The sequence below is a fragment of the Pelecanus crispus genome, chromosome 1 (assembly GCF_030463565.1).
Source record: "Pelecanus crispus isolate bPelCri1 chromosome 1, bPelCri1.pri, whole genome shotgun sequence".
NCBI classification, from domain to species: domain Eukaryota; kingdom Metazoa; phylum Chordata; class Aves; order Pelecaniformes; family Pelecanidae; genus Pelecanus; species Pelecanus crispus.
This window is the reverse complement of record NC_134643.1, coordinates 93389442-93415655: the sequence shown is the minus strand read 5'-3', so window position 1 is coordinate 93415655 and position 26214 is coordinate 93389442. Positions and strand designations below refer to the sequence as shown.

At 38.8% G+C, this 26214-nt stretch overlaps 1 protein-coding gene across 1 annotated transcript in view; it reads right to left on the bottom strand.

The window, feature by feature from the left end:
* The window catches only part of SPAG17 (sperm associated antigen 17), a 119561-nt gene that overhangs the window by 30950 nt on the left and 62397 nt on the right, over nt 1-26214 (bottom strand). Inside the window, exons 19-29 of the mRNA XM_075709244.1 lie at nt 25490-25584; nt 23943-24179; nt 22633-22744; nt 21942-22070; nt 19890-20003; nt 13985-14193; nt 9057-9177; nt 5801-6174; nt 2697-2826; nt 859-1079; nt 417-561 (exon numbers count right to left, since the gene is read on the bottom strand). Of these exons, the coding sequence (XP_075565359.1) occupies nt 417-561; nt 859-1079; nt 2697-2826; nt 5801-6174; nt 9057-9177; nt 13985-14193; nt 19890-20003; nt 21942-22070; nt 22633-22744; nt 23943-24179; nt 25490-25584 (1887 nt within the window). The remainder of the gene's footprint in view (nt 1-416; nt 562-858; nt 1080-2696; nt 2827-5800; nt 6175-9056; nt 9178-13984; nt 14194-19889; nt 20004-21941; nt 22071-22632; nt 22745-23942; nt 24180-25489; nt 25585-26214) is intronic.

The following is a 26214-nucleotide window of genomic DNA, read 5'->3' as shown; positions in this document are numbered from 1 at the left end:
CAGTTAAGCCTCAGATGAGCTTTCTTGTTGTATCAGGGTAGGTGGAGAGTGGGCAATCATAGAATTGTTTAGGTTGGAAAAGACCCTTAAGATCAAGTCCAACCATTAACCTAACGCTACCAAGTCTGAACATATTAGAACTCAAGCCCTGTGGTCTCATGGGGAAGGTGGGTCATGTAAGTATATACTTGGAAAGAAAGAAATTTGCTTTTTTGCTACAATGTAATTTCTTCACTGAATAATGATGAAAAAAAAGACCAACTAAAAGACCAACTAAAAAAACCAGACAAACTAAGCCTGGACTGCACTAGTGGATTTGTTATCTATGCTATTGGTATGAGCCTTCTTTAGTGTATTTTGACAATTATGTGCTTCACAAGATACAGCAGAGGTAAGTGCTCCCCCTTTGATTTTACCTGTTTCCTCATTATCCTCTGGTACAAAAAGTTCTTCACAGTTTTGATAAAAAGTCGTGATCCTTGTACCATCAGCATGATCTACTACTCTGCTACCATCCAGCTTCTCAACAATTATCACTTCATCATCTCGTACAGTCATAACCTGAAAGGATGAAGGAATACTCATTTTTATTAGCTCTGTGATACTTGTAACAGCAACAACAGTAAAACAAAGCATTATGTACTGAAACTCTGATGAAGCTACACTACTGCAACTTTATCTACTTCAGAGACTGAAAACTCACATTTTCTTTGAAATCTAAAGCTTTTGGATTAGTAACAGTGTAATAACACAACCTGTAGGATATATGTTCAAAGAACAAATCCTACAAGTTATATGATGATAGCCCTGTCTCTTAGCTTAGTACACAGTGCTGTAACAACACAAAACCAGTAATACCGTTCCATCAGCTGGGTCAGTTGCCTGATAGATTAAGAGTGGCTTCAAATCCATTCTCTTTGCTCCCTCAGTGCCCACTCGAATGCCTGATGGAGTTGTTGTTATCCAGGTTCCTGCCTGGTTCTCCTTAGGTTGCTCAGAATTAACCAGACCCTGCACAGTATTTTCAAACAACTCATCCTTGTTTGGGTGTGATACACTGTTTCTGTCACCACCTTTTCCTGCAGAAACAAAAATTTCTGTATCAGACTTGGTATTCTCTAAGGCAAAAGACAAAATCATTAAAGTGAAGAGTTTCTGTGTGTTTTGGTTTTGACAGAATTAAAAGAAGAACTATTTATCAGGCTGGAGGAAAATTACAAGTGCTGTTAGTCAAAGGTGTGCCCTTGAACTAATCTTACTTAATATGTTCATTAATGACACAGAAAAAGTAAACAGCATGCTAATGACATCTGATTATGATATGACTTTGGAAAGGACTATCAATGCGAAGAAAACCTGAATAGGTTACAGAAAAAAAAAGCATCCAAAACTGTCCCATGAGCTTGAAGATTAAAGCAATAGGAATTTGATACAGACTATTAGAATGACATTTAATGCAAAAAGGAATAAAAATAATTTATGCTTCAGACAAGTTTGCAACAGTAGAAGAAAAGAAAGACCTGGAGGTACCATCCATACATAATCACTACAAGTTATCAGTGTGAAAATATGGTGACAAGAAAGGCAAACACAACCTTATGGTGCATCAGAAGAAAACAGATGGAGATTCCATTGTGAAAGGTAATGGAGAGATCTTATTAAGAATGTGATTGAGAACTCTGGTCTCCCATATTCAAGAAAAGGAACTTAGACTAAGTGTATGCAAAAGACAACAGCATAGTCCAGAGAGGAGTCTAAAAGGTGCACAGCATATACATCCTAGCAAAATTTAAAAAAAAAAAAAAAAAAGGCAAGAGAGATGAAACTTTTCACTATAAATTTGTCAAGACTAAGCAGTGGAGAGGAAAAGTGGGGGGAAAAAGTGATCATAAATAAAGGATAAAGAATAAAGTATATACACTGGCCACAGATACTGAGACTGAAAATTAGAAGATGGTTTATCAGGGAAGTCCTCAAGCATCCTTCCAGTTATCCTAAGGAATATCCTAAGAACAAGGACTGGACTTGATGAATAGGAAGTCTTTTTGGGAGACTTTTCTCCTTGGCAGAAATTTTTGTTCACATACTTCCAATAAATTACACATTAATATTATGACAGGTCATAATTATTCTTTGCACTAAGTAGCACTGACAGTGGTCTTGGACTACACCCTGAGATATGAATTAAATTTTTATTTGGTTGTTTCTCAGCCAAACAAAATAATGTGAGAATGGTTATATTGGGACAGACCACAAGTCTATACAACCAATTAATAATGACCAATAGTATCTGCCCTGGCATACATACAATGAGAAATTAACGCCTCTCTTGCAGAGGCAAGAGAAGCATTTCTCAATACCAAGACTAAAAACTGTGTAACACATAAGGATTTGACACTACTGTGGTTCCAAGGATTTCTTTTAAAATACTTTGTGTTGAATCGCTCTGCTACCAATGTAGTTCTTACACACCCTTTTACTTATTAGAGTCCTAGCATGTTAGAAGAAAAAGAAATCTGGAGTAGAAGAGAAATGATTTGATATGAAAGGTAACAAGTTAGCAGTGTGCAGCAGCTGAGTACAGAAAAAATTGCATTTTCACACTGGCAGAATTTTGATACTAAAGAAATACGTCATTTATTAAGTATCATCAGCCCTGCTAACTTTAAACTTGTCCAAAACACTGGAAATGCTACCTTTCTTAGTGCTGGTCTCAGGCAAAGGCTCCGATTCTGGTAACAGTTGCACGTTAACTGGAATTGTAGCTGGTGGTAGGACAGGGCCAGAATCAGGACTCCTACTCACTGTGCCATCAGCAAACAGAATCTACAGCAATCAAGGACATACTAGAGGTTAAAATCTCTTCAAACACCAATAGAAAGTCTCAAAAGAATGTGTCGCAAGTGCAATAGTTACTAGAATATTGTGGGTGATGGAGGGGAAAAAAGTAAAAGGCTCTCAGAATAAATACAAGAAATAAAGAACCTATCTCAAAAATAAAGGACTGCTAATTGCTGCAGTTCACGTATATAATTAATGGGTACTCTAGTAACAAATAGCCATTATAAAAATAAACAGTAAAGATTATGCTTTGACTATTTAAGTGGTCAAATGTTGATGACTTTTTTTTTGTAGCAGTGGTAATGCATCTGTATCACCATATTGATCTGTATTCAGGTATTCCACATGTCTAGGATTGCTGTTAATTTTTTAGCCATCAAGACAGCTAACGAAAAGAAGTCATAGTTATTTATCTTATTATAGGTTTCTGAGATCTGTTGTCCATTACATTCAATTCTTCATATTTACATTCCCTGTGTAGCAGGGAACAACTGTCCCTGAATTCATTTACAAATAAGGAAGAAGACAGTACGATGTGGAAAACAAATGGACAACATACAGAAACATCTCAAGAGTTACAGTTACTGTAAGGTAGTTCACTATTTCTCCTTTTTTTAATTGCTTATCTATATGCAATACATTCTTGATGAGTCACTAACATTAAGTTAATATAAAGGAGGACACACTCATAAACTGTTTATACAAAGACTATGGTACGATTATGCTAGGCACATAAAACCTATATTCTTCTGTCAGGAGACAGTATGCTGAGAATATATATACATAGAGCAGCTACTTTCTTTGCATACTTGTGAAATGGATATGTTTCTCAGAAATCCTGGCTAAATGGTTTAATATCTAATGTAATGAATGAATGTAAAGAACTTGTACGAGTTGTGGTCTACTTAGACAGAAAAAAACCCTTGAGGAAATAAGGAATTATTTTGACAGTTTCTGAGTCACAACAGATGACTCCTCTTTTCATCTGTTTGCTAACTACACATAGAGCCTTAGACTTTAAAAAGACAGTTGCTTGTAGATTGATTACAGTATCTGCAAAGATGGTATCTAGCCTATAGCACCTAAAAGGTACCAGAATTCTGGGCAACCTAAATATGTGCAAACAAAGAAGGTACTTAGGAGTATGAAGTCTTTTTGATGAAAATTTAGGATACCTAAAGGTGTCTGTAGGACTGAAGAATAGTTCAGGTCTTTTCTGGATCCCATATGACTGTTTAGATGACTGAAAAAATATATATAGAATCATAGAATCGTTTAGGTTGGAAAAGACCTTTAAGACTATCCAGTCCAACCATTAACCTACACTACCAAGTCCACACTAAACCAATCAAGGGTAGACTAGACTAAACCATGTCCCAAAGTGCCACATCTACCTGGTTTTTGAACACTTCCAGGGATGGTGACTCCACCACCTCTCTGGGCAGCCTGTTCCAATGCTTGACCACCCTTTCTGTAAAGAAATTTTTCCTAATTTCCAACCTAAACCACCCCTGGTGCAGCTTGAGCCCATTTCCTCTCGTCCTATCACTAACCACATGGGAGAAGAGACCAACACCCACCTCACTACAACTTCCTTTCAGGTAGTTGTAGAGAGCGAATAGGTCTCCCCTCAGCCTCCTCTTCTCCAGGCTAAACAATCCCAGTTCCCTCAGCTGCTCCTCATAGGACCTGTGCTCTAGACCCTTCACCAGCTTTTTTGCCCTTCTCTGAACATTCTCCAGCACCTCAATGTCCTTCTTGTACTGAGGGGCCCAAAACTGGACACAGTATTCCAGGTGCGGCCTCACCAGTGCCAAGTACAGGGGCATGATCACTTCCCCGCTCCTGCTGGCCACACTGTTCCTGATACAGGCCAGGATGCTGTTGGCCTTCTTGGCCACCTGGGCACACTGCTGGCTCATGTTCAGCCGGCTGTCTACCAACACCCCCAGGTCCTTTTCGCCAGGCAGCTTTCCAGCCACTCCTCCCCAAGCCTGTAGCGTTGCATGGGGTTGTTGTGACCCAAGTGCAGGACCCGGTACTTGGCCTTGTTAAACCTCATACAGTTGGCCTCGGCCCATTGATCCAGCCTATCCAGGTCCCTCTGCAGGGCCATCCTACCCTCCAGCAGATCGACACTCCCACCCAGTTTGGTGTCATCTGCAAACTTACTGAGGGTACACTCAATCCCCTCATCCAGATCATCGATAAAGATATTAAACAAGGCTGGCCCCAAAACAGAGCCCTGGGGAACACCGCTCATGACCGGCTGCCAACTGGACTTAACTCCATTTACCACAACTCTCTGGGCTCGGCTACCCAACCAGTTTTTTACCCAGCGAAGACTACGCCCGTCCAAGCCATGAGCTGCCAGCTTTCCAAGGAGAATATTATGGGAGACGGTGTCAAAAGTTTTGCTAAAGTCCAGGTAGATGACATCCACAGCCTTCCCATCATCTACCAGGTGGGTCACCAGGTCATAAAAGGAGATCAGTTTGGTCAAGCAGAACCTGCCTTTCATGAACCCATGCTGGCTGGGCCTGATCCCCTGGTTGACCTGCACTTGCCTGTTGAGTGCACTCAATATGAACCTCTCCATAATCTTTCCCGGCAATATGGATGCTTTTGTGTTGCCAAAAATACCCAAAGCCCAACTGATCCATACTTCAGACATTTAAGTCCAGGAATGGTAGTATTCAAAACCATATTCAGCTATTTCCTAATCCCAAAGTTGCCTAAAATCTTCACGTTTCTAAAACTTTCATCATTAAAGCTCCCTATGTGCCTTAAGCTCTGATTCTGAACAAAGCCAAGAGCATTTTAGTCTTGACATGGCTGCATAACTCAGTGGTTACTTAAGTAATCTACAAACTGGACACCTCTCTATCTCAGTTGACAAGCACAAGTTCAAGGGTAATCACACATGCAGGCTGTTTTCAATGAATTCTACTAAACATACCTGGGTAGACCCATCCATCATGTACTTTATGACAGTTCCTTGACTGGTGATGACTCTTGATACCTCTTGTTCTGTTTGCCTTGCCACAGATGCATATAGGTGAGAGTTCTTTACCTTTTGGGGATAACTCTGCCTAACCAGAATTTCCAGAGTAGGCTGCTTGGCCTGTTCTCTTTTGGTGTCTTTGTGCTTCATTTCACCTTCTGTAACCTCATGTTCCTTCTCTCCACTTTCCATAACCTCTTTGTGCTTTGTTTCATTTGCTCTGGTCTCGCCTTGCTCAGCCTCCTCTTCCTTGGCTTCATCTGCTTTGGCCTGAGTCTTCTTTATCATCTCTTTCTCTGCTTCAGCTGTAGTGGCTTCACCTTTCAAATCTGAAAACAAAATCCGAATTACTTAATACTGCATAGCACACATTCAAACAGTGCTAAACACCCAGCATCATGGTGCCCACAGAAGGTATGCAACTTCAGGTGAGTAAGACTAACCCTCCTTGGCTTCCTGTGTAATCCACAGAGTAAGGGACAGACTCAGACTCTGTTTTTCAGAGAACAATTCAAAGCAGTAATCTACTCAGAAAATCTGCATTCTCCTGTAGAAAATCTACCTCCTGTAGAGGTGTCTCTTTCCAAATGAAAACAAGGAAATTTGAAGATGGATTTATTATGGATGCTGAACTTTTGGAAGACTGACATTAGGTAAGAGGAATTTCTTAAATGACCATAAAGCTGAAAATAGTTACTGAGTTTCACCAAGTTTGAGTCTGTATACAAACTGAAGTTAGATATTTTGTCTACTTGAATAAATGAGGTTTTTAGATTAAATTATGGCAGTGTGTTGAGTGTGCTAATGAGTACAATTATGGTAGTTGTGTCAAGAGACTACATGTATGTGTCTGTAATTGCTCTGTTTACCTCAAATATTCAGTATTTCAACTTGTGCTCCTTGCCAAACTATGTATGTTTGAAAACCCTCTGCATCCTCTTTACTTCATACTAGATTGATCAGAGCACATTTACCCTAAACTGGCAAAATATGCCAAGCTGGCTGCATCTGCAGGGGCATTACTAGCAGAGACAGAGATGTGATCATCCCACTCAGCCCTTGTCAGGCTGCCCTTAGAGTAGTGTGTCCAGTTCTGGTCCCCACAATTCAAGAAAGATGCAGACAGACTGGAGAGGGTCCAAAGGAGGGCCACAGAGATGATCAAAGGGCTGGAGAATCTTGTCTATGAGGAAAGACTGAAGGAGTTAGGTGTCTTCGCCCTGGAGAAGGCTCAGGGGGGACCTCATCACAGTATTCCAGTACTTAAAAGGTGGCTACAAAGAGGATAGAGGCTCTCTCTTCACAAGGAGCCACATGGGGAAGAAAGGGACAATGGGTACAAGTTGCACTGAGAGCTGTTTCATCTCAATATAAGAAAGAAATTTTTTACAGTGCGAACAATCATTCACTGGAACAACCTCCACAGGGACATGGTAGAGACCCCATTGCTGTAGGTTTTCAATATGCAATTGGGCAATGTGCTAGATAATCCCATCTAGGTTTCCTTTTCCACAAAAGGTTGGACCAGATGGTCTTTCAAGGTGGGCTATTCTATGATTCTGTGATTTTGATATTAAAAGGAAAGAGATGTCTGAGAAGAAAAAATGAGGGAAGCTTTTACTAGCAATTCAGGCCTATGTGGCCAAAAAAAAAAACCCCACAAAACCAAGACATTCCTCTCTCACATGATTAGAAATTTGTGCTGGATCCTTGTGTACCATACTACATTTATTAATGTTATTTAATACAAATTTCTTATTTTTTATTAATTTATATACACTGGACTTACCACTTGGCTGGTTTCTAAGAGGTATGTTGTTTCATCACTTGCCAGGAAGACAAATGATTCTGCTGGTTTTTATGCAACACCTCATACATAGGATGTGTTGGAATTACTGCTAGCATGTACTTGATGTGTGTGATAAATCTGGTTTATTCCTGGTTATGGGCATCTCTGCAGTTGTGCTGATCTATTTTCACATACTCAATAGCTCCAATACAGCCTGGGCTGGACAGATTTGTTGTACGCAGGCATTAAATGACATCTGTAGGTAGCCGTTTTTAAAATTGACCAGATGACAACAACAAAATTCATGTTTGTCTGCTTCAAAATCTAATGGCGTGACTACAAAAATCCAAGATTTGCTACAGTTTACAGTATGCAAAGATGAACCTCGTGCTGGTTTTCAAAAACACTGGGAAACGGAATCATTGCAGAAGGATGCCATGCACAGAAACTTGTAAGTATCTATATAGCCTATCAGTCTTCAAAAGGAAATTCAACGATAAGGGCAGAAAGGCTTATTATGACCGTCTTCTCTGTAGGTACTGAATGGCATAAACCCAAGAACTTATGTGAAGTAATTCCTGTTTGAAACTGATTATATCTTTTAGAAAGGCAACAAAACCTGATTGTAAAATATCCAGTAGCAGAGAGTCCATCACAGCCTGGGTTAGTTTTGTTAATCATTCTTACCATTAAAAAATGAGTATAACTTAAATCTAGTCTAAAGTACTACTTTTCAGTTGCAAGCACCTGAAATTTGTAATACTTTTTTGTATACTGTGTTTACAAGCTCTCTGTTTACAAGCTATCATCAAAATTCTGTTTCCTTTGTACTTCCAGACTGGCACCCGTCACTCCTTTGACCTTTTCTTTGGTAATTAAATTGAGTTCTCTGGTGACATAAGCTCACTATAAGACACATCTTCCAATGCTTTAATCATTATTGTCACTCTTCCCTGAATCTTTCAAAATAGTAACATCTTGTCTTGTGAACTTAAGAACAGTACATACGATTGCAAAGGAGGTGCAGGTATAGATGACATAACAATCTATTATCACTCAAGATTCCTCAATATATATGCATTTATGAATTGAATTTGCTCATTTTTCTTTAATATTCCAATATACATGCATATCCAACTGATTATCCAACATGACTCCCAAGTGTTTTTTAGGGTTGCTGCTTCCCTGCCCCCAATCTGTTATGTCCAACAACTTGCAATTCTAGATTTTACATTTGTTTGAATTAAAACACATTATTTATGTCACAAATACAATTAAATAGACATTATGACAGACTTAGCAATCTGAGACATTAAAAAATTAATACTGTTACGTCTAAACCCATCAATGCAGAAATAATTTTCTTCTGTAATTTTAACTTATTTTAAAATTCCTTACTTGGCAGTGGCTCAGAAAACTAACCTCCAAAACTTTCACCATGGAAAGTTAATACTAGTCCATTGGGACAGGAGACATTCAAACTTGGGAAAGCAAGAGCATTTGACATCACTTGTGTTTGGGAAGCTGATTCTTCTATTTCCATCTACAGAATGAAACATGAATTAGTTGTATTCCACATTTTAAAAGAATAAAAAAAATTAGACTACAGATTTCAGTTGTAACAAAACTTTTAGAAAAAATGCTTTATACCACTCATTTTTAACATTTTGAGAGTTTATGGATTCTGAAGTGAAAACATTAGCTTATTTTGTTTGATTATGCTATCTTCTCTCATTCCTCTTTATTAACCCTTGAAGAACATCCTTCCTGACTTTATTAATTTTGCTGAGTCATTATGCTATCTTGTATACAGTGTCAAGATGAGATAACAATAAATGGATAGCATGAAGCAGAACAGCGTGAAATAATTCTTGAAGTTGTGCATCAGTTAGTTTACCTAAAATCATTAAAAGAGCACAAAAGAGAAGTAAAGCAGTTCTTCCAGTCTGCTGCAAATAACCACACTGACTTGAGAAGGGGACAGGAAGGAATGTTTGTCAATGCAGTCAAAAACTGTAATTCTCTTTGCACTGCTCTGTAGTGGAAACTATTCTGTTGACTAGAAAAGATAAGGTTGACCTAAGGAATGTCTGAAGACCCTGGAACATTTGGAAAAAATACAACAATGGACCCTTTGATGTCACCCCCCAAAAAACCTATGTGACAATGAACTACACTATGCCAGCAGTCATAAGATGAAAAGTTTTGGGTTGAAGACAGAGGTGACAGAGAGAACTTGTCCTGCTGTTACCCCATATTCTTGATTTTTAGGAACAGAAATATAGGGAAAAATTGGCAGATGTTTTGCCACCTGTTTTTCAGCATAAAGAATGCTGTATATTTTATGGTTACTTTACATAGTATTACTGGGTAATTAAGGCTATCCTCAATACCCTAAGATCATAGTCACAGGATCATGGAGTAGAAGTCACAGAATAGGGTAGAAGTAGTGCTCAGTTCTCATTTACTTCTTCCTGCCTAATGATAAAAAAAAATCAAGCACATCTATATCATTAGAGAAAACTGTTAACATAACCTATCCAAAAAATTTCCAGGACTGGAGGTTTCCTGGCAATCTATTCCAGTGCTTTACCTTAACTAACCTGACTGATATTCTCCTATTAGTTAGCCTGAATCTCTCTTGCAAAAAATTAGTTTACTTCTGACTATTTCTTCTGAGTATATGTGTAGCATAAGAGATGGTGGTGTCCCTTTAACTCTTTACAGAAGGCTATTCTGTCTCTCAACTCTAGATCAATGTGGTCGGTTGACCTCGGCTGGATGCTAGGTGCCACCACGCCGCTCTATCACTCCCCTCCTCAGCAAGGTGGGGAGAAAATGAGATGGAAAAAAACTCATGGGTGAAGATAAAGGCAGTTTAATAAAAAGCAAAAGCAAAGGCCGTGTGTGGAAAGAAAAGGAAAACAAAGATTTTATTCTCTACTTCCGATCAGCAGGCGATGTCCAGCTACTTCCTGGGAAGCAGAGCTTCGGTACATGTAACGGTTGCTCCAGAAGACAAACGTAAATAACAAATGCCCCCCCTTCCTCCTCATTTCTCTTAGCTTTTATTGCTGAGCTGACTTCATATGGTATGGAATATCACTTTGGTCAGTTTGGGTCAGCTGTCCTGGCTATGTCCCCTCACAAGATCTTGCCCACCCCCAGCCTACTGGTGCAGGGGGAAATGTTGAAGAGAGAGCCTGGGTGCTGTATAAGCACTGCTCAGCAGTAGCCAAAACACTGGTGTGTTATCAACACCCTTCTAGCTACCAATACAAAGCAGAGCACTATGAGCACTGCTATGGAGAAGATTAACTCCATCTCAGCCAGACCCAATACAATCAAACAAACCCAAGCCAAGCCTTTTAATCTTTCCTCACCAGTCAAGTTTTCTAGACCTCTGATCTTTCTTGGTGCTTTCCTTAGAACTCTCCAGTGTGGCCCATATTTTTCTTGCAGTGTAGCATCCATAACTGGACACAATACTTGAACTGAGGCCCTCCTAGTCCTGAATAGAAAATAGCTTCACATATTTAGCAGGCTACACTCCTGTTTATTGACCTCGATGTGGTCTTTGTCCTTCTCACAGGAAGATGGCATTGTTGACTTATGTATAGCTTGTGATCCATTGCAACCCTCAAACCTTTCTCTGTAGAACTGTTATTGATAGAACTGTTACTCATTCTGTACATATATATTATTTATATGTAACTGTAGAACCTAGCATTTATTCTTACTGAATTGCATCCTATTTTCCACACGTCCATGTGAATTTGTCAAGTTCGCTTCAGATTTTAATTCTGTCCTCCAAAATAGTTGCAGACTCACACAGCCGGGTGCTGTATCCACTAATATGGATCCTCTTTATCTTTCCGAGTTTTTATTAAAACACCAAAAATTGACCAAAGACATTCTAAACAAAATAGTAAAAAGCCTTTTAGATGAAGAGGAGGAACTTAGATGTCCTCCTGACAGAATTTTAATGGTAGGGGAATTTGTTTGTCTAGGATTTGTATATACCACACAATTGCTCTATGTTATGCTGAGTGCTGTTTGGTAACTCCCTACACTACCTTCCATGCTCATGCTCTTTAAATACCTAGCTAAACTTGTTGAAATTAGGTCAGCAGGACTTTTTGTGGATATGGACGGAAGCCATGTTGAAACAAGAGCCACAGCATTACTTCATCCACTATGTACCATGGAAGCAGCATAGCTAGTTCGTGTTTAGAGAGTCTTCCAAGGCTATTCCTGCAGCTCTCAGTATGTGTTCATTCTTGTCTTATTACTCTCTCTTCTCATTTGCTCTATAATGGAAGCTATCTCCTGCTTTGAATAAACCTGCACTGCACTTAACCCTTCATTTCCATATTGCTCATTCTACCTCTTTAAACAATACAGCCCAGCTCTGTCAACAGAATTATGGTCTCCATTCAACCTCCCTTGACAAGGGAGCTGAAAAGATAATTCATAAACCCCTTGTGAGTGCGTAGCAAGAGTGATTTTGAGAGAAGTGGCCAAAGTAACCAGAGCAGACAAAAGACCAATTTTTTCAAGACATGGTTCTGAAAAAGAGAAAATCAGATCTTTAGACCAGAAGGTGGTGATTCTTTTCAGGGCAGTGCCCTAGAAAATGGTAACAAGAACTAAAGCAGAGTTTCATGAAATGGCTCTGGAATTGGAAGCCACTATAGCTGGATGAACTAGTATTAATTTTCCATGGACAAAGTCTGAGGAACAGGACAAAAGAGAAGACAAAAGCACGGGAAAAGATGGCCGACCTGGTGCCACTCATGTTCTCTATATATCACCCACCATCCTGTGGAAGAAGCAGAACATAAAAGGAGGAATGGAAAATAAGTGGTCATGAAAAGTATTATATGCAGTAGATTGGACTTAAATTTGGCTCAGGGTGAGAACTGGGAATTTTTATTAGCAGTTCTTTCTGCATCATATCAGCCATACTTGATTAAAGACGGAGCCAAGTAGGGAGAAAATTAAAACACACTACTGTATGCTTTAAATATTTTTGTAGTTGGTCTGGAAGGATATTGAGAACCACATTTAACAAGGACATTATCTAGAAATGCTACTCTTTTGTAACTTGATCAGGTTAAAGGGGATAGCTTTTTATCATAACTATCATTAAAGAATTTTCCAGATAGTATATTTTAGAGCACTGGTGTTACATGGAACTGTTTATGGACCTCATTGCTTTGTTCTGATTATGCCTATTTTCAGAAGACTGTCCCTCCCCAAACTGAAGGTGGTAACTAAATTGGTTCTCAATACTACTCATGTACATTTCTGGCCTTCTCTTAGAGTTTGTTTGTATTTTAATTGTGTCCATTTCTGGGACACTGCTCATTGGACGAAATAGTGTCAAAAAAGAAAAGAGGTTAAATCATCTCAAATAGAAAATGCCTGCATCCTCTTTTACCATCCTGCTAGTATTTCCTCCCGTATTTTTTTGAGAACCTTTCCTGTAACCCTTGCTGGTCTGTGAGACCACTGGATCAAACAAACCCCTGGTGGTGGCCTAAAATATTCTGCCAATAGTTAGCTAATGACTTGAAATAAGCTAGGGTAGTCATTTTGCAGAGGGGAACTGTGACCCGTTTCTGATACGGAACTGATATGGCCTCCCCCACTCACATGTTTTTATGCCAAAAAAACTTCTCATAGAGCTTTGTGGAAGATGTTCAAGATTAAATGCTGTGCATTTCCGATGCACATGGTCCTGTAATTCCTGTATTACTCTGTGCTAAGCATTCCATAACAGAAATTCAGAATCTGCTTTTGAAATGTCATCCATCCTTTCCAAAGGACTGTCCTGTGATAGAAGTACTTCAGTTACAGGCAAAAGTAACTTCCTCAAATTGCTGGTCCCTGGCTTGTGATCAGCTGGAAAGACCAAATTGCAGAGCAAGCTTTTACAAAAACTGGTTGATTGGACTTTCCAGTACAGGTTTTGGAAGGCACAGAAAAGTTCTCCTACTTGGTTAAACTAAAAATTAATTTCTAGAGCAGTTCTAGTCATGGAGATATTAATAATGTAACAGGTGTAACCATAAAGCCAAAATTGACAAATGTATGTGGACCATGGAAGACACACTACTTTACATCATGGAGTTAAAAGACTAGCTTCATTAACAGCTGCCAATACATACATCTGGGAGCAACTGGAGGAGTAAAACGTATCCTTAGAACCACCATAAATTGTTAGGAATTTGTTAAGGCACAGCTCAAAGCCCTCTGAGAAGAATATATGTTTTTGTTACACAAGTTTATGTATTTGAATTTTTGTTTCTTTTTCTGTGTTCATTGGATAATCTCTATTCTCTCACCTTTCCTTCTTCTTCCTTTACCAGGTCATCAGGTGGTAGAGGGCCTATTTTGTTATGGCTTGCTTTTGTAGATGGCAGAGATTTTCCTGATTTTTGTTTGATGGACTTATCTTTTTTTCCTGAAGCTGATGTAACAGGAGAAATTATGGTCGGAATATGAACAGAAGGGATGTTCAGAATTCTTGCTAAGACAGGATCTGTTTTCTCATCTAAGGAAAGGAAAAGCAATATTTTTAATGCAATTAAGTTTCATAAGCGTAGGTGGCCACATTTTATTTTTAACAAGATTTGTACACTAAATTTTACCTTAGAAATAATAACCTCAGTGGGGGAGTTTATTATTTCAGATAGCGGGACTGAATATATGAAATTATTTAGAAAATCTTTCCACAGACTGACTACTTGTCAGCCTAAAAGGCATCTTGAAACTATTGTTTCCCACATGTCATCACTTGTCTCTCAAAAATAGAAAATACAATTTTTTTTAAATTCTCTTTTACCTCCATAATACTTAGATAGGGAGACATTGTGGTGGTTTGACCCTGCCTGGATGCCAAGTGCTCCATCACTCCCCTTCTCAACTGGACAGGGGAGAGAAAATATAACAAAGAAGCCTTTGGGTTGAGATAAGGACAAGGAGTTCACTCACCAATTACCATCATGGGCAAAACAGACTTGACCTGGGGTAAATCAGTTTAATTTATTACCAATCAAAACTGAGTAGGAGAGAGGAGTGAGAACATGTGTACAGTAATAAGAAATAAAACCAAATCTTAAAACACCTTCCCCCACCCCTCCCTTCTTCCCAGGCTCAACTTCATTCCCTATTTTCTCTACCTCATCCCCCCAAGCAGCACAGGGGGTTGCAGTCAGTTCATCATACATTGTCTCTGCTGTTACTTCCTTCTCGGGGAGGACTCCTCACACTCTTCCCCTGCTCCAGCGTGGGGTCCCACCCACAGAAGACAGTCCTCCGCTAACTTCTCCAACATGGGTCCTTCCCACAGGCTACAGTTCTTCACAAACTGCTCCAGTGTGGGTCCCTTCCATAGGGTGCTGTCCTTCAGGAACAGACTGCTCCAGTGTGGGTCCCCCACGAGGTCACAGCCTCCTTCAGGTGCATCCCCCTGCTCCGGCGTGGCGTCCTCCCCAGGCTGCAGGTGGATATCTGCTCCACCGTGGACCTCCACGGGCTGCAGGGGCACAGCCTGCCTCACCATGGTCTTCACCATGGGCTGCCGGGGAATCTCTGCTCTGGTGCCTGGAGCACCTCCTCCCCCTCCTTCTTCACTGACCTTGGTGTCTGCATAGTCATTTCTCTCAATATATTCTCACTCCTCACTCCAGCTGCAGTTTGTGTCCCCGTGAGTTTTTTTTTTTTTTCCTTCTTAAATATGTTATCACAGAGGCGCTACCACTGTTGCTGACTGGCTTGGCCTTGGCCAGCAGCAGGTCTGTCTTGGAGCCGTCTGGCATTGGCTCTATTGGACACAGGGGAAACTTCTAGCAGCTTCTCACAGAAGCCACCCCTGTAGGCCCCCTGCTACCAAAACCTTGCCATGCAAACCCAATACAGACATTTTGAGTCTAGTGTCTAGGAAATGCTCATGGTTGTTATGCTTTATCATGGGTTGATCCAGCATGGACCGACTCCAGCAGTTTTGCACTACATAGTTGTATTTTGCTATAATGATTCAGAAAGATTCTGATGATCTAGACTTGCTAAGACTCTCCCAATTCTTAAAGGCCAAGCATTAGGGCAGCCTGATAAGCATGTTGACGGGAAGTAGTCACGTTGCCTTCCAAAACAGTTTCTTGAAAATAAAAGTAATACAAACCAAGATTTTCTGTAAAACAATTTTGTTTCAATGAACTGACACTTCTCTTTAATCAGAAAAACCCAGCCAGCTCTAACCCCAACACTTTTTGGACAGATTTTTTAAAATCATCTTTTCTTGCTTGAAGGCAGCTTAACTCCCAAACCTACAACTCATGAAATAGCACCTTGTTTCCCATCCAGACAATTTAAGCAATTTAATTCTTGTTTGTTTTGGAGAACTTGTTACCCCAGATGGAGCAACTTATTATCCACATCTTAACTACACCCATACAGATAAGAACTGAAAATACCAGCGAGCAAAACATGATGATCTCAGAAACCACCTTTTGAAAACCTTTTTTAAATAAATAAAGCAAGCTTGATTTGCTTAGTAGTTTCTACAAGGTATGAAGTTTAATGACAAGTCAGTCATTTCAATAATGTCTTTAGGAAGACTTCCAAAAATCCTTTTTTTTTTTTGTTTTGACAAAATTACATTTTAATTCTGCTTCTTCCAATGAACGGTATTATTTAATGTGAAAACTGACACATCAGACAAAGAAAAGTTAAATAACTCATTGACAAACTGCAAGCCAGATCACTTTCAGATGAAGAAGGAAAGAAATGCAACTGGAAGCATGCTAATAGAACCATTCTGGTGTGACACCATAGCATTTTCTGTAATGCAGATGAAGTGTTAGCATATTTTTGGCTGAAAAAGATAAAAGATAGGCCTAAGTGCTACTATGTCCACTGTTTCCAGAAAGGTTTTGGCATAGATGGTTTTAGCTCTGCAGATAAGAAAATGCAAAGGCCACCTTAAAAATAAAGTTCCAAACTACTAGAAAGGCTGCCTGCATGTTCATTTGCCTTATGGATGATTCTGGATTTATGGCAACTGCAAAGGTGACCCAAAATTCAAGACTCTAAGGTTAGAAGAAACTATGAGATCATCTGGTGATAAAGTCCTATTTAGGAGTCTATGGATAACAAGCCTTCCATCTCAGTCTTTGTCTTGGTGCCAGCATTAGGGAAATGCATAGATATCTGAATATATCCATGATGTTTAGTCTCAAAGGGAAATTTATATAAACACAAATATTTTTGAAATCCCCATTTTCATTAGCTGATGCATGAGAATCTGATGCTTGGTTAGGTGGCTCTGCTTTCATGTACTGAAATTTATGCTGCATGGCTTTTACAGCTTATTGGAAGTCTGAGGAAAGGCGAACAAATCTGTTTTATTTGTAGTATGTTAGAGATAAATTCTCAGCTAATTATATAAAATAGGAAAGTTTAAAATTCTCCATGTTGTCCATTCTGATACACATTTATTAGATAGCATGGCCATGGAATAAACAAGTAGTAGTACCCATCTCCAGGTGGATGGTGAGAAGAAACAGCTGACTAATAAATTTCGACAGAGCTAGTGCTCCACAGAGAAGTAGGATAGCTGAAATGAAGGATTCTGAGGCAACTGTCCAATAAAATCATTACTGAATGTAATCCATCTTGTCAGGTGAGTATAAATATCCATGTGAATGCTGCAAACTGGGTAGGTATAAGCAAGTTCTTATATATAGTAAGGGGAGCCATCCTTCACAGCTACCCATGCGGTGAAGTGGAGCACACTCAGTTTCAGATGACACTACTTTCCAGAGTGCCTGTTATAGGCTCTTGACCCCTAAGGAAATTTCACCTACCCCCTTACTCTGGTTGCCCTGAAAAATGAGAACATAGTGTCTGAGGGTAACAACGAAAAAGAGTGGATTGTTGAGACTAAGGGAAAGTGTCTTTAGAAATCTTGAGAGAGATGAGAAATTCCAGAGGACTGTCAGATTCAGGAAGGTTTCCTTCTGTCCTGGTTTCGGCTGGGATAGAGTTAATTTTCTTCCTAGCAGCAGGCATAGTGCTGTGTTTTGGATTTAGTAGGAGAAGAATGTTGATAACATGCTGATGTTTTTAGTTGTTGCTGAGTACTGCTTATGCTAGTCAAGGACTTTTTCAGCTTCCCATGCTCTGCCAGGCGCACAAGAAACTGGGAGGGGGCACAGCCAGAATAGTTGATCCAAACTGACCAAAGGGCTATTCCATACCATATGACGTCATGCCCAGTATATAAACTGGGGGGGTTGGCCGGGGAGCAGCGATCGCTGCTCGGGAACTGTCTGGGTATCGGTCAGTGGGTGGTGAGCAATTGCATTGTGCATCACTTGCTTCGTGTATCATTATTATTATTATTATCATTATTATACTGTTACTATTAGCATTACTATTTTACTTTATTTCAATTATTAAACTGTTCTTATCTCAACCCAGGAGTGTTTCTCACTCTTACTCCTCCGATTCTCTCCCCCATCCCATCGGGGTAGGGGGAGTGAGCGAGCGGCTGCGTGGTGCTTAGTTGCTGGCTGGGGCTAAACCACGACACCTTCCTACTGCACGCACATGCAGATTTCTAGCACTCGGAGTTGTACTCTCATGATTTCATCAAGGCACAAAGAGCAAGAGCAAAGGTTCTATAATACCCAGAGACAAAAGCCATGCAAGTGCTCAAGCAGTGCCAGATTCACAAAGTGATGAGGAGCTGACTTCTAAGTCTGGTTGTAAGGTGGTCTGAAGTTAGATTTTGGTCATGCTAGAGAAAACAAATAATAATTCAAAACTTAAACAAATATTAACACTTAGCCAAGAAATTAAAAAGATGCATAAAGCTGGCAAACAACTTGAGGCCTTTTGTAATCTTAGCTTCCCTAAAAGGAAGATGGAAGAGATAAAATGAGGAAAAAAAACTGTAAGAAAAATGAGGAAAGAACTCTTAAGAAAAATGAGGAAAAAAACAATAAGAAAAAAGAGAATTGGAGAGGGTCCAGAAAATTATTTCAGTAATGCAGGGAAAATGAGTAATTTGCACCCAATTTAAGCAATCAGTGGACAGAAACTGCAGATTACATGGCATACCGTTCTACATTAGGGATGGATGGCATATGAGAATAGTCTAAGCAAGAGTATTTTTGGTCAGAATTTTTCTGAGCACTTACGATACAAACACCCACAAAGTGTAATTAGGCATAAGCAAATGATTGTAGAAAATCTGCAAACAATCAAAGAATGCCAGTCAGCAGTGCTGCACTAAAGCTCAACATGGCAAGGATTATTCTAACGTAGAATAGGATGTTTATGGTAGAAGTGAAAAAGCCTGAACATCACAGCTGACATGTAGGTGTATAATTAGACATGTCTCTCTTTTATGCCAAAATACAAGTTTTCACACTCCACTACATTGTGGATACTCTCTTGGCCCAAGTTTAAAAAGTCCTTTTTTAGTAATCAATTTGTAAAATGTATTTGAATAACTGAAACTGAGTGTATAGTTGAATGGTTTACCACAGTCCACACAAAGATGCATTCAATTAAATATTTTCACATTTTAAGAGCTCAAAAATGCTGGGATTATTTTCTGATTAGAGGAGGGTTTCACTTTTATACGTATGATGGTTTCAGTAGCCTTTCAAATGTAATGGAAACAAAAAGCTCCTGGTAAAAGCAGACGCTATTTTCACTGTGGTTTTGCGAAGCAATTGCTTCCAGTTGGTGAATGTGTTTATTGAAAGGCTAAGAGAAATCCCTCATTATGTCTGCACAACTGTAACCTAAAGTCCAACTCCTAATGTAAAATGAAAGATCCATAATCACCTATATAAGTTTACAAAAATATTATTTCTTGGAAAACCAAGAAGATTCCTCAGCAAATCACATTTTCTTTGGCTCAAATTAATTGGCTGATTTTGGTGGGCTACTTAATAACAATACTTGTAAGTTTCTCCCTGCACTGCTCTGTTTTCACAGCAAGTAAAAAAGCACGGAGACCTCCCTCCATTTTGAAATTTGAATCATAGAATATTTTTGACAATGTAATCTCATCTCAAGCCTTGCTGAAAATTCCCCACCATGTAGTAACAGCTGCTGAGAAAGGCAGAATTGCATGCAACAAATTATTGGGTTAAGGAGTGTATGAAGGAAAAAAAAAAAAAGAAGAATTCCCCCTATGGTTCTCAAATATCCTCTTTTATTTGCTTACTTTACCTGCTGTCTTCCCTGTAGGTCCATAATAGCTCAAGGACAGATGGATTCCATTTTCCAAGGTGGCTGAAAAAGATCCAAACTTGCTCACAGCTTTCTTTTGATTTTTCAATTTTCCTTAATAAAAAAAAAAAAAAAATTAGAATGCATTTTAAAGATAGCAACACATATCAGAACCACCCGACCTGCAAAACAATGACTGGTGTTAACAGTGACACCTCAGTGTGGATGACTAACCTGTAATAGATTAATATAGGACAGGTAAAACTTTATCATTCCACTCATAGGTTAGTATATAATAGTCAGTTTTGTGTAATATAGCTGTGATTTTTCACCTAGAAATTGCATTCTAATTAGCTAGGCATGTAAAAACAGGTTTAATGGCAACAACTAGTGAATCACTAGTCTTTGTGAATTTAAACAGCAAAAGAACCTAGTTCTGGAGTCAAGGATCCTTGTTTCTGTTCCCTACTTGGCTGACAAGAATGCTGAACTGCTCATTTCTATCACGTGGCCTATGCAGTAATAAAAGTCACTGTCTCAGGTACTGTCACAGGGACCGCATCTTGAGGAGGAAGTGAAAGAAAGGAGAAAAAGTTGAGAAATTAGATCCAAAGACATGTCTCGCATTTGTGAAAAGTGGATCAGGAGACAAGCTCACTTAGGGGTGCAGAACAAGATGTCATGTGATGAGTACTTGATCGTTGAAAACCACATGAACTATGCAAGGTAACACCTCCAAGACAGCGACACTGGATCCTACCTTGCCTCTGGTTCAACTCCTACTGCCTTAAAGAAAGGTTCTGCTGTAAGAGGAAATCTTTGGGATTTCCAGTACAGGGAACAGCTTCTTAAAACTGTGAGGAGCAGCAGAGAAGACTACAAAAGAAGGTTAAGGCAGGCACCCAACACCTAGCCATCTCCCAGTTCTTTCATCAACAAGGCACACATTGCTGAGACCTTGTCTGCTCCTATTGACTGTCACTGCAATGTTCATTGGTGGCTACCACCTGCAGGATGCTGTTTTGCCATTTTTACTGCATAAAAGCTCACCATTGTACTATTCAGCCACTGCCAAGTATCAGAGTGGACTGAGTCTTCTCTTCCTTATTGCCTTTCTCATAAGGTACTCCCGTTACACAGGAGGAAAGCCTCAGATGCTAGCACACTAGCTGACTAGGTGATTGAAAGCACCATTTGGCAGACCCCAGAATCATACAGGACTACTTTCAGAAGGGCAGACAAGAAATATCTCATCTGTGGAAGGGGTACAAATTTTCTGTTCAGACAACCTACAATTACATCAGTGGTGGCAGTTGAAGCCAAGGAGAGGAGCAAGAGCAGGATGCTTGCTAACACTGATGAAGATTAAAAGAGCTAACACACCTACCAAAAATTATACTTTTCCAATACTCTTCAGTTCAGTGAGGGCAATTCCATAGTGCTTTTGGCAAACATATACACAAATCATTACGGACTGGCTTCCGTCTTGGAAATACTCTCACCTGGGTTCAGAAAGGATTTCGATTCAATGCTTTCTGAGTGTTAGTAACATGTCAACCAGCAGTAGAAGTTGCTGAACTGCAAAGGTCTCGAGGAGGCACTAATGCTATGGTCACCTGACCCACAAAAGGAGGTCCAGTTCCGAGGGGAAATCTTCCCTTTCAAGGGCAGACATTTATTCTGGTCACAATGGACATGATTCAGTTTGCATCTTCTTAGGCCCAGGCCACATTAAGATCTGAAGGAGTCCTCCACTAAAGAAGAAAATTCTTTTCTTAAGGAATGGTGACACTTTTCATCAATTTCCCTGCTTTGGAAAAGAGACTGGTTTGCACCCATTGACCTGTACTGTGCTTCTACACCTTGGTAAGATCTCTCTACATGGTGCTTAAGTCAGCCAACTGGATTTTTACTTCTATTTACAGAAAACTGATCTTATTTATCCCCTGTCATTAGTAGGAATTTATTTTATGTTAGTTGATAAGGTTTGCACCTAATTACTAAATATGTCAAACTATTAATTCTTTATATCAGTGATGTCAATCCACTAACCTGATCTAATTTTCTGTTCTTCATTAATTTCTTGCAGTTCGATTTCTTTTAAGTTTTTCTTAGGGTCTGTGATATGAATGAAGAAATTGTGGTTGTCTTTTACCACTTTCACCTTTACCAAAGTTAGATCTGCAAAGCAATGGGATACTATTATTGCTCCCACCTGTCTTCAGAACTGCCCCGTGCCCAAAAAAAACCCTGCACCTGCAACTACAAAGCACACAAAAAAGAAAATTGCTCAGAAGTGGACTGAATTGCTTAGTAGTCGACCAAGATGAAAAAATTAAGGTTAGCTGAGTTTAGACTAAATATTCAAAAACTTCCTGACAATTAGATCTGAGAGGCTGCAGAATAACACCGTTGCTTAGATATATTGCATTTGACTGGACAAATTATTGGAACATGCATTCTTGGAATACTATGCATTGGTTGCTATTGAACAGATAAATATGAATGGATTCTTCTGCATTTCTAATTTTCTGGTACTTTATTTATTTATCAATTGTTAGCATACTACAGGAAAATGTAAACATCAGTAGTGATAGAGGCTAACATGGAATTACATGGTACTCTCACCATGTCTTTAACTGAATTTCTACTACCAAGATGTGAAAAAGCATTTATGGATCAAGAAACTATGTCATCAGTTAGTAACTGAGTCAAAGCAATGCATAAAGAATTAAAGAATCACCTTTTACAAACTCTATCTTCTCTACTTGAATCTGTCCTCCATCAGATGGGAAAAGATATTGACTGGTTCCTGATACCTGAATGAGATCCTCCCCTGTATTGTAGCCAAGAAACTGGAAAAACAATTTTTAGATTACGTGTAAATGAGAAAGGCAGAAGCCATGAAAGAAGCAAATGACAGATCATCAGGATCCCACTGTTCTGTCAACATTTTTTGCTTAGCTACTTAACTAATGTAATAATGATTTTAGCAAATACATAGCATGTTATTTTTATATCCAAATAATTTCTCAGTTACTAATGAAGTAACTTGTCACACATGAGAGCAGAATCTGGTCCTTCAGTGGTATGGAGCCATCATGGAAACTGAAGAGTAGCAAGTAGACTGGTGGCTTAATATATAATGGGAAGGAAAGAAAAATTCTGGCCAAGTACAAAGAGAAAAAATACAATGACATGGGATCAGATAAAGGCCAGATAAAGATTTAGCTTTCCACCCTCCAGATTTTGGAATTCAGACAATCTGATTCTTAGATTGTTGTGCCTTCTAAAGAGCCACAAATTGGCAAAAATTATGTGAGTGTACCCAAGTAAGTTCAGACTGAAATGTTACATATCTGAGTCTGAAGTCTGTACTCAAGCAAGTTTAGAGTAAAATATATTGACCTACGCAAGTTTTGAATGCAAGGCTTAGACTCTGCAAATATAAAGCGGTGCAAACTGCCTCAAAACTGTTTGGACACAACTAGTGAAGAATTCCCTCTGTAAGAAATATCCCTCTGTTCATATAACAGGCAGAATAGCTTGTATTAGGGCACTCCAAGAATATGGATTTTGAAACAGGAAATGGAAGAGAGTGAACTCCTTTTACTTGATTTCCAATGTGAATAGCCGAAAGTTCAGCTAGGTCTAGCAGTCCCTGAATATGGAAACTGGAACAGGTCTTTATGTTCCCCTTTCCTACTCTCTCCCATGAAAATCACATTTTTATGTAATATTCACCCCATAAATATATTTTTTCATTGGCACAAAACCATGATCAAGTTATCTTTGTGTTCAGGTCATATACACTAAAAACCATCCAAGTTAATTAAATAGTCTTGGGTAGGAAAATCTTAAACATCAGAAACTGCTTTCCAAAACTGTTAGGAAAGGATCTGCTGCTAAAATGATGGAGTTAAACAAGACCTAGTTAGGCTTAATTTGCCCTGAACTCCAATTTCACCACAGATAATAGCTTTGCTGTAATCTTGACTCTATATATAAATAGTTAGCACTTTCCCAACGTGGTGCAATAATATGACTCCTTACCTTATAAACTTTCTCAGAATGTGTTTCTGGGATGCTGGGATCCTCCTCAAGTTCAGGGGCCTTTGCTGGCTCATCTTTAAACTTCTCTTTGGAAGATTTCTTGTTGGAACTTTTACTTTCTTCATGCATTATTATCTCCTGTCCTTTCTTTTTACCTCCCAAATCTTCTTCTTTTCCTTTTTTTGTTTCATTAAGTTGTTCTTCCTCTAGTAATCGGTCCTGCTCCTCCTTCCAAGCCTACATTAAATGTTAGGAATTAAAATTACTGTCGTTCTCTTTGTATTACAAGGTACTTCATATGTGCATGCTGAAAAGAATAAAACTAAACAAACTCAGAAGAACCAATGTTCTAAGTCACTCTAAATCACTCACATGTCTTCCAAATGTGTCTACAGTTTTACAATATTACACACTATATTTTGCATAAAATTACCAACTCATTCAATCCACAGGATCAGTCATTCCTGACTACAGGAGACATATCAGATGATTATTTGTATCTTACACATTCAGTCATAAAAGAATTATTTTGTTGTGCACTTTTCTACACTGTTTATCACCAAATCAGAATGCATCACTGGTATTAGTTTATTCCCAAAATGCAACTGTGAGATGAAATGATTCTATTCTTTTACAGAAAGAGGAATGAGGTATCAATGCCAGAATCATCAACTTGTATCAGGAAGACAACAAGAGACATCTGAGATTCTCCAGAGTATTCAGGGCTTTGTAGCATTTTATATTCTAAGCATACCAAAGCACAGACGCTTCTGTGAAAGAAATAGTAAGCATTCACAGTTACAAGTTAGGCATTAGCCTAACTTGAGCCATGACAGCTCAAGTACCCAGGAATTGGTTAAGACCATCAGTACTTTAAGTGCAGAGCATTACACACTGTAAGAAAGATGAGACATACTATGGCTATGAGGAGTCAAAAAAAGCAGGGGAGTACAACATCAATTAAGCTAGATTTGTGCAGAGTAATGGATAGTGCCAATGCTAAGACCTAAAAAACTTGTGCTTAACTCCTACCTCAGCCACAAACTTACTGTGTGAACCTAGGCAAGTCAATTCATCTGTAGTGCATGATCATGGTCTACGTCTATAAAATGGGATTCTCTGTCAAAAGGGAACTCTGAGGTACCATATTTACATTCCTTAATTTCAAAGAGATGTAGATAGTGAACATAGGAGTTGGGTACATAAGTACTTCCATGAATCTGGATCTTATGTTTTCATAGCTTTATAACCAGAAAACTTCAATGAGCAGTAGGATATTATCCATAACTCTAATTTCCTAGTTGTGCAATTATGAATTGCTTTTGGAATATCTAGTCTAACTCCAAACAGTCTTCCCTTAAGAAAATAACATAACATAACCAAATCAATAAGGAATAAATTAAAGAAAACAAAAAATAAAGTATACAAAAAACAGCCAGAAGCAGAAAAACTAAGAGGACGGAGTCAAGTCTAAGAATGAAGGCTTACCTTCCTGGGAAAGCAGTGTTATTTAGTCCATTTCAGAAACGTACATATTTTTGCCTCACCTTTAGAGAACCTTCTCTGATAAAAGGACTTTTTTCATTATTGGGTTGAGATTCTGGAGTAGTCTCCATTACGCTCTCAGGTCCTGATGTGCTGCCTTTGAGAAATGAAAGGGGAATAAATGAGGTTACAAATACATGAAAATTGAGCAATTTTTTAAAATGGAAAAATAAAAATAAAAGAAGTGAAAGTAAATAAAAAAATATTTGTAAATAGTAGAAGTACAAAAGTAGAATAAAGAAAGTGTTAAATATTTTTAGAGATAGAACAGAAAGCCTGTTCAGGTTAGAAGAAACTTAACTGACAATTAGTATTACTTGACAGTCATAACTAGGGACCAAATATGCTAAACAATATATCAACATATTTAAAGACTCACTCTCTGCTTCTTGCTATTGAAGGCTTTGCTCCTGCAAGAAGATTTTTTTATGCAGATGAGCAATGCTGAATAAGCAATAAGCAGAATTTATTATTTTTGCTACTACCACTGTTCCAGAATTCAAATCCAGTGGTTTAACCAGCTCATCAAATGCCAGAACAAGCTCAATACCAGAATCACAGATATTACAACCTTTCAAGCCAAAAAAGTGAGTAAATGCTGTTTGAGCCTTCAAACCTTCACTAAAGAAACACTTACCATATCCCCTGTTTACGGTTAGGGCTTTATAGCATCTATCACTCATGAAAAGGGTATCTCTCTAGGTGTGTGGTTTTATAACAAGCTTGG